Source organism: Papaver somniferum, chromosome 7 (assembly GCF_003573695.1).
Source record: "Papaver somniferum cultivar HN1 chromosome 7, ASM357369v1, whole genome shotgun sequence".
Taxonomy (NCBI): domain Eukaryota; kingdom Viridiplantae; phylum Streptophyta; class Magnoliopsida; order Ranunculales; family Papaveraceae; genus Papaver; species Papaver somniferum.
The window spans coordinates 5,411,499-5,420,788 of NC_039364.1; the positions used below are offsets into that span (position 1 = coordinate 5,411,499).

The 9,290-nt window shown below is 36.8% G+C and overlaps 1 protein-coding gene across 3 annotated transcripts; it reads right to left on the reverse strand.

Annotated features, from left to right (window-relative positions):
- Positions 1-2,682: 2,682 nt before the first annotated feature.
- Positions 2,683-7,647, reverse strand: LOC113294821 (PKS-NRPS hybrid synthetase CHGG_01239-like). Of its 3 annotated transcripts, none has more exons than XM_026543198.1 (5): positions 6,993-7,647; positions 6,140-6,294; positions 5,480-5,599; positions 3,535-5,321; positions 2,683-3,125 (listed from the first exon to the last, which is right to left on the reverse strand). In XM_026543198.1, the coding sequence occupies exons 1-4, from the start codon at positions 7,432-7,434 to the stop codon at positions 3,558-3,560; spliced, it is 2,481 nt and encodes an 826-aa protein (XP_026398983.1). In that variant the 5' UTR covers positions 7,435-7,647; the 3' UTR covers positions 2,683-3,125; positions 3,535-3,557. The 3 variants fall into 3 exon arrangements, with proteins under 3 accessions (XP_026398983.1, XP_026398982.1, XP_026398984.1); XM_026543197.1 differs by having other exon boundaries at positions 3,535-5,360; XM_026543199.1 differs by lacking the exon at positions 6,140-6,294 and having other exon boundaries at positions 3,535-5,360; positions 5,480-5,595.
- Between the last annotated feature and the right edge of the window lie 1,643 nt (positions 7,648-9,290).

Genomic DNA, 9,290 nt, shown 5'->3' on the forward strand with positions numbered 1-9,290 from the left:
TTCATCACGTTAGGTTAGGGACCGTTTGGCATGAGTGTCATAGAAGTAGGTGGTGCAGTCAACTGTGTGGTCAAGGGCTGCAGTCAACGTTAACATGTTTGGCTAGATTAACTGAGATTTTTTCTTTAAAGGCTGCAGTCAATGATCCAAGCTGAGGCATAAAAAGTCGTTCTTTCAGAGAGCCACTCCATCAGTAAAAAATTAAAATTGTCTCTATTTTTTTTTTTTCTGATTCTTGATCGAATTAACTCACAAGTATTAAGAAACAAAAATTGATTTAAGAAAAAAAATGCTAAAAATAGAAAATAGTTGAAAACCTATTTGGTTGAGAACTATTTTCCAAAATTGTTTTTCAAAAGGAAAAAAGAATTCTTCACTAAAAAAAAAAAGAAAGCGGAAGAAAAAAACCCCTTTTTCACTGTTTTCATTTTATGTATTTTTTTCTTTCACTCGCTCTTTACTTTCTGCATGCAACCAATCTTTCACCTTCTTCCCATCACTTCCAAGTTCCAACCTACCATTTTTATTATCACTTATAATCATACAACTTTTATTGTTGGCAAGGGCGGAACCAAGAATCATAGAAAGAGAGTGTAAAAATTTAATATGGGTGCAAACAAAAATTTTAGGGGTTCAACTTTTTTGTATTGCATCTTCATGGAGTCAAAGGTACCAATTTTGGCAGACATGACACTGTTTCACTGTATTTGTAATGTGTGAAATCTGAGTGTGCAGAGAAAAAATTTAAACTTAGTCACTTTGCACAATTCTTTGATTCCAATGTTCCTCTTTTTCTTTAAAGGATGGAACAAATAGAAGTGTAATTAATGTAGTTGATAATAGGCCTGTAGAAGTGTAATTAATTTAATGTAGTTGATAATAGATCGGTTACTTTGCTTTTGTTTTACAGTTCCAACTTCCAAGTGGATTCTTTTTGGTTCATGGAAAAGCCGAGAACTTGCATCAAATGCCGAACTCCATCCCTTATCATTATGACAGTTGTATCTTTGTTATTTAAAATACTACGTCATTTCTTGGTTTCTAATGCCAGCTAAATGATAAGTCCATGGCTTCCTAACCGAAATAATTGTGTGCCAGGTTCGTGCTTCTACTTAACTTCATAGCATTTTATGTTTTAGTTGTTATTAGAGCTAAGGAATCTTTAGGTTGTGATGTTTTAGTGATGGGTTCTGCCTAGCTTTTCATTTTCTTGTCCTCGCGAACACAAAAAATTCTTTGTTCGAGTATAATATTTCGCAGAAATTGCTTATATAGAATTTCTTTTGCTTCGACCAGTTAAGGAAACCCTCCTCCCTAATCAGTCCAGGCCTCAAATCCAACAACATACATGATTTCTTTTGCCTCAAATAGGTCCGAAAAATTGCTACTATACATGGTTGCTACACTATGTTATGTTGTTGTAGGATGCTAGCCAACCATTATCAAGCGCTGAATTTATACTAAGATGAAGTTCCTTTTTCTTCTGTTTTCTCTTTTTTAGGTGGGGGTTTATGATTGTTTAATTGTCAAGAATTCTGGGTTTACATGATTTACAGTCTCACAATTGTGTAGACTAGAGAATGCTTCATTCATTAGTTATATGATTTACATGAGAAGAATTCAAAAACCTAGTAAACAAATTATACGATAATTATGGAAATAAATATAGCTTGTTACAACAGATTGCTTCTTCTTATACGCCGGATGACTTGAACTAGTACAGACTTCGTCTTTTGTTCATCAGGCTTGGACTTCAACAGACTTGGACTTCAGTTTGTATGTACGTGTGACATGTGCTGTGACCGCACATGTTAATATGGCAGATATATACGTCTAATACCCCCTCAAGTTGGAGCAATAGTAGAGTCAGGTCGAAGGCCCAACTTGCTAGCAAGGCGTCGAAAATGATCCTTCCCTAGTGGTTTTGTGAAAAGATTAGCTAGTTGAGCAGCTGATGGAATGTGAGTTGGTTTTATGAGACCAGATAACAGTTTTTCACGGACAAAATAACAATCAATTTCGATGTGTTTAGTTCGTGAAAGACTGGATTCTCAGAGATGTGAATAGCGGCTTGATTGTCGCAATAAACTGGAATAGGCTTCAGAATAGTGATGTGAAGATCATGAAAGAGATAATGTAACCATTGCAATTCTGAAGTAAGTCTGGCAAGAGCACGATATTCTGCTTCGGCAGAAGAGAGTGATATGGTTGGTTGTTTTTTGGATTTCCAAGAGATAGGACTATCGCCTAGCATTGTAAAGTATCCTGTCATTGATCGACAAGTTGTGGGACACCCTGCCCAGTCAGAGTCTGTATAACCATCAAGGGATAAAGCACTAGTGGCAGAAAGAAAAATGCCAGTGCTAACAGTACCTTTAAGGTAACGTACTACTTGATGAGCAGCTTCCAAGTGACCAGAACATGGTTGCTGCATGAATTGACTCAAGTAATTTGCAAAATCACAGTTATCTAAGAAGACCCACCACAAATTCCCAATTGCGTGATTGGCAGTAAATATCATTTTTTCTTGTAATGACTCTTGAGGCTTTCAAAATGTTTGCACCATTTCTGAGCACACTTGGACTGTTTCCATCAGGCATCAAGGCCCAGTTCGTTAATGACTGAATTTTCTTCCTAAAAACAATCTATTCATCAATTGTCATGTAATACTGAGAAACAATCTGATCCAACACAAACAATGTGCACAACACCACCGAGGATGCATGCACCGTGCATACCCTCGTAATTAGTTTAGCTCGTCACGACTTTACATACTACAAGTTTACAACAGAATGTTTATAATCATACACGAACAGACCAGTTCTCCAACACTAACTATACATTAATTTTCTACCGGTAGTCAAGGTGTCATTCATTTGTTTAAATAGATATATAGCACAGAGAAAAACAGAGTGACATGCTGTTAGTCGATCCAAGGAAAAAAGAGACTAACATTTTTGCTGCCCAAACATGTATCTGAAACTTTTCATCGTAGCTTGGCTCCTTCATCTGAGTTGTAAAAGATGTAAAATTACTACTAGGATGTGGTCCTTACCCAGGATCTCTAACATCTCCTCACAAGTGATAAAACCGACACAAGCAGTTGATCTACCTGACATCAGTTCCTACATAAAAAACAATGAACAAGATCTAAATCTATTAGGTACAAATAGATAATAAAAAGAAGACAAATCGCAAAGGCTAGAAAGAAAATTTCATGCAAAGAGGCAGCTCTTCTATGCAAGGCAGAAGAGCTATCAAAATTTTGAACTATCAAAATTTTCAAACTAGAAACCCCCTCCAACTGCAGCTTCGTAAGAAACAAAATTCACTGATAAAACCATGACTAAAAAAAAAATCTGCTAACTTAAGTGACAAGAGTAAGTCATTTTGGATCTACTGCTTCACTACCTATATATAATGTTTCAGAATATTAAATGCGGCCTTTAAATGAACTGGAAAGGCTCAACAAAGTAGAAGGAAACTATATCACAGAATAGAGAGAGGACGAGTATACTGAAAGAAAGAGCTCACCAGATCAATACCAACTGAAGACTCTACAAGCATGCAATTTCCTCTAACTTCTTCTGCATTATCTCGCGTTCAGATTTTGATGCTTTTTCCCACCTCTCCCTCACTGATTTCAACTCTGGAAGGTAATCGAACTCGCTATGCTCTTCAGGCACTGGTATAGCTGAAAGTAGTTTCCACTGGGAGTCAATCTCAGAAAGAGGTATTTCTGTACCATTACGAAAATATTGTACTATCTCGTGGGCACAAGGGAGCCCATAAGAGAGGCGAAGGACACACCCACAAACTCCTACGTCAAAGCCTACATCTTCAGAACGATTACGCTCCAACAATAAAAGTGCCATCGCCTTATGTGAAACACAACCCCGCAATTCCTTAAAAGCAGGAAGCAGATATTCATGTGGAATGGATATCAGACTCTTCTCGAAGGAGGCTTTAATGTCTACTAGCTCGTCGCATATCATCTGGTGCATTGTCGTCCAACAAGTCGAGAAGTTACTAGCTGCTAGCTGACTCTTCAAATTACCATGAGAAGTACCAACCCAATGTATAGCCGTGTTTCCAAAATGCTTTATCAACTTTGTCCATGCCAGTACATAATGCTCTTTATGTCGTAGCCAATTATCACGTAAATACTGGATGCATCCATGGTAGCTTCTCCATGTCAATACAAAATCACAGAAAGCATCAGCGTACTCGTCTTTGGTCCTCACTTGAGTCAGATTTGTCCACTCTTTCATAAATCTTTCAAATTCTTCATCGGACTCAAAGTATTGCTTGCAATTTTCTGAAACCTTTTTTAAGACATGCAATGTGCAAAACAGCCATTTTGCTTTTGGAAAGACTGAACCTATTGCATTCACTAATTTGAGCTCTCCATCTGTGACAAAGGTAGATGGTAAAGCATTTGGCGAAAATAGTCTCTTTAAACGAGTCAAAGCCCAAGCATAGTGATCTTCTGTCTCCGCCTCCATGAATATAAATGCAACGGTGAACAATTTTCCTGTAGAAGTAACACCAGCAATCCGAAGCAAAGGTGAACCAAACCGGTTGGTCTTGTAAGTGCAGTCAACAATGAGCACCGAATGGAAACCCAAGACCAATTGTAGAGATTCCGGATGGGCCCAAAAGATATCTTTCAGCTCATCTGTCTCTTCATCTCTCCTATGCCTTTCCACATAATGGTGTTTCAACAGGAATCCTAGTACCTGTTGCATTGCTGACTTCCCTTCAACCTCCATAAGTTTTATTGATGCACTTGCATTATTAACTGTCTTCATTGTTGACACGTTTACACCCAAAGGAGTGTGCATTGCTGACTTCCCTTCAACCTCCGTAAGTTTTATTGCAGCACTTGCATTATCAATTGCCCTCATTGTTGACATGTTCTCTTTGCTTCTCTGTTTGAGTGGGCTCAGCACTCGCCGAGATCGAACACCACTTTTAGCCCAATCGACCAATATTTGCTTTTCCTCATTTAACCTAGCTACATCAGAGTGGCCAACAAGCGTCTCTGGTAGCTCATGATTGTGTGCACCACAGTGGACCCTAACCTTCCATTTATCACCTGCCATCCACACTCCTTTTAGTGTAAATGGACATCCACATTTTCTCGTCCCTGATTCTCTCTTTTTTGTAAGGTCTTTCAGTGTTGATGTATCTGTTTTTTTCTTATGGTCCTGGTACACACCACCTCTTTCACACCCTAATTCCAACATTGCAGGCCTTCCTAGAACAGGATTCCTTGACTTGGATACCACAACCACAGACATATTTTTTCTTCCAACCTCCTGACACCACTCGATAAGAGCATCACGTGAGTCAAAAACCTATCAATTAAACAAAGATACAGAAACTGAGTTTCTCAAGTTATTTGTACCAATCCAAGCTTACTAATCAGTAATAACACACTTGTATCTCCCTATAAATAGTATAAAATAACATATACCTGATCGCTCACAAAGCTCTGTGTCAAATCTACTTTTCTTCCACGTGCATCCATATGTTTGAACACAGAGGCTTCCATATGTTCACTCCCACTTTCTCCTTTCTCCTTGTTATCATCTTGCTAATTTTCAACATTCAAAACAAGAAAACATCTTGAATAAGAAAATAAAATTAAACTCAATTGACATGAACGCTTCCAGAATCTCCAATACTTTCAGTATCGAACTAAACATGAAATTTGGCGATTCAGCGACTCAATTACAAAGTCAAAGGCATAAATGATAAAGAAGAAGAATCAACAGCATGTGCATATTGTTAAAAAGATTCCATAGTATAATAACAATGAAGAAATTTTATTACGCTAGACTTGATTTTTTCTCAGTTGCAACTGGGCTAGTAAAAACAATTTAAATCGCTGAAAAGACCTTCATTAATATCTAATACATCTAAACTCGAAATCTATACTTTGCAAAGAGACTATAAATGAAAGAATAATGTATGCACATAGTGCCTGTTGGTAACCTACTTTCGCAATCAAGAAAGAACTTCATCTTTCCAACCATAACTTGATCAGTTGAAGCAAAATCACAACTGTTTTAACTACAATTAAAAACCAAGAAATTTATACATTATAATTTAAGTGAAAGATTTCATGACTCACTATACAATCAAGAACCTCCACTTCTGTTCGATCCTCACACAATTGTTGTTGTCCTGAAGAAACATCTCCTACAGGAGAATCTCCACCTGCCGAGGAATCATCACCTTCCTTTCGAAAAATTGGTTGTTGGAGATCCTTGCTATCAAGATCACTATCTATAAGAATAACCACAACCTAACCTTAAACTCATTCTAATATTTAGTGCAAAAATTACAATTGGATACTAAATCAATCACAAATGTAATTGCACATAAGCTACCACACATTAATTTGATTCCAAAACCCGAACATATGTATAAATTGATTCCTAAACCCCCACCTACGACACCAGATATACAGGGGAACCTGCCAAGGGGCTAAAAGAGGCTTTAGCCCGTCCGTGATTTCGACACAATAGATTTTTATTCCGCAGATTTTGTGGGAATTTGGTTTAAGCCAAACTGTATATACAATTAGCTAATGCAGTTGTTAGTTTTTGTAATTTTAGCCCATGTTATGAGAGTTTAAAGACATAAATCTTGTTTATAGAACCACATTTTATGTTCTTACAATATGTTTTCTTATTAAACTTTAATTGGTTATATCTAGTATTCTATTGGTAAAATTACATTTGCCTACTAACTTTGTGACTCCGCCTTGGCAATTTCAAATTGACATTTTAACCCTACCACACAAAGTATCCTGAGTCCGTCCTAGCAGATATATATACTAACAGTGTACTTAAAACAGATACATTATCAGACTCCTAAACACAATGCTAGCCACAATTCCACACCTAGACAATTATGAACAAACAAATTATTAACTGATTATTAAACAAGAACACATACACTAAATGTACTAATCAAATTACCAGATATCGCATCATGACCCCGAGGTCGTTTAGTGGTAGCTCCAGAGTCAGAATCCAAATCTACAGGAGGTTCAACTGGAAGTGCAGGATGTGCCAGTGTTTGTTCCACCACTCTTTCAATTACTTTCCCTACTTCTTCTTCTTCTTCTTCTTCTTCTTCTTGGGTCAATACATTTTCAGATGAAATTTCATTTTTATTCCCCAATTTCCTAGCAGTAGAAGAAGAAGCTTTACCACAATCTACAGGAGGTTCAACTGGATCTGCAGGAATTTCTTCTATTTCTTCCACCACTGTTTCAATTTCTGTCCCTTCTTCTTCTTCTTCTTTTTCTTGGGGCAATACATTTACAGTAGAAATTTCAGATTTTTTACGTTTCTTAGCAGCAGCAGAAGTAGAAGAAGCTTTTTTAGAACCACCTCTTCTTCTCTTACTCGGTGCCATTAAACCCAAGCAAATCTGATTTAGGTCATTGAAAGTTTCATTTTTGAGAATGAAATTTGGGGGGTTTTGAAGAAGCTTAATGTAATTTGGAAGAAATTGGGAGATAACAGTGAGAAAGAAATTGATGGATTCTCTGTTAGGGAATTGAGATTTCTGGAGTTATTAGTGTTTCGAAAGAGGGGAATTTCAGGAATTGGATGAAGGAAGGAGAGAGTGTTTTAGAGAGAGTGACACACCAAACACAATTTAATGTTTGTAACGTGGAAGCTAACGTGCGCTCTGGGTGTGACGCCAACCATACACGAGTTTAACGGAAATTACTGTGGCGTAAATAATTTAAGTGTTTAATTAGCTTTACTAACTGTCATCGGCGGGCCTGTGATCCAAACTCTATTTAAAACAGTTTGGTGACCCGAACATAACTTTGATTACTCTTTTGTGACCCCAAAGTCATAATATTCTTTCTGATATCATAATTTATTTGAGATTATGTCTAATTTTCTAAATAAAATCAATATGAAATTAATCTGGTATCATAGTTCCACAAAGTCATTGGATTTTCATATCAGTTATTTGAGTTTAAAATTCGCGAGCACATAAATCTTACCGGATTAAAAAGATTAATAATGTTATTTTATTAAATTTTCTATGAGACAAATATCCATAATAAATAAATAAAAATGAAAACATAAATACCATATGTGGAACCATGCACAGCTACATCTTCGAGAAAAACATTAGCCTGTTGGTGTTCTGGTTGAGAAATTATATACGTCCGCAGATATGTGCACATCATCTGTTTTGATAAAACTAAAGTGAAATTAATGTGTGATTCAAACTAGATTTTAGTTTTCTCTAACATCCGGATCCCTAATCAACTCTGATTCCAATGACGAGACAGAGTCATCGAAGGATTTACAAATGAAAAATCACCTATTACAACTTCCTCTGGTCGTGGATGAGAACAGTTACCTATACATGTCATAGGAATTGTAATTAACTTCATTGAACACATAAATTTTATGTTTTGTTTTACATATTAAGCTCTAAAAAACCAAGTGGTACTATTTGGAGTACATAAACTCCATCCATATGTTGAGAATATAAGAACTTCATTTTCCCTGAAAATGATACAAAAACTCCAAATATTTTAAAAATGTGTAAATTAGATTTTATTTCCTATTTTGAAAATACCTAGCTTGCCCTCTTCTTCTCCTTCTCCGTGCTTAGATTTATCGTCTCTCTATATCCCTCTCTTTTACACAACAACCACCAACAGCGCCTCTTCCTCCTTCCCCTTTCCCCACCACCTCCTACTACTGCTAAGACCACCACCAAAACCACTACCATGATCATTAACGTTCACCAAACACACATCTTCCTCCTCATTTTCCCTACCAACACCAGCAACACCTCCTCCTACTACTTTCACACCACCCCCAAATCCACCACCATGTCCTAATCCTCCAGCAACACCAACACTACCTCCGTCGCATCATCATCAGAGTATATAGTTTTCAAATTCAGTGATCAATGAAATCGTAGTTATGGGTAGTGGTGTCGGGTGGTAATGATGATTCAACTGTAAATTGCTGGGTTTTTGGTTATGTTTCAATTAGGATTTTTAGATCTACTAGTTTTGATTTTTGAATTTGAGTTGTTACTGGCGGATCTTGATTAGGTGACCAATTTTGATATTATCTAATTTTTGCTAATTTTTGTCGGTTTTTGTGGACGAAACCAACTCGTTGCTGACAGATAATATTGTCCACCACCGAAATGGTTGGTGTTTTTTCTTTAAGAAGCGATGCTCATTGAATATAAAGAAGGTGCAAGATAGGAGATAACAAGATGGT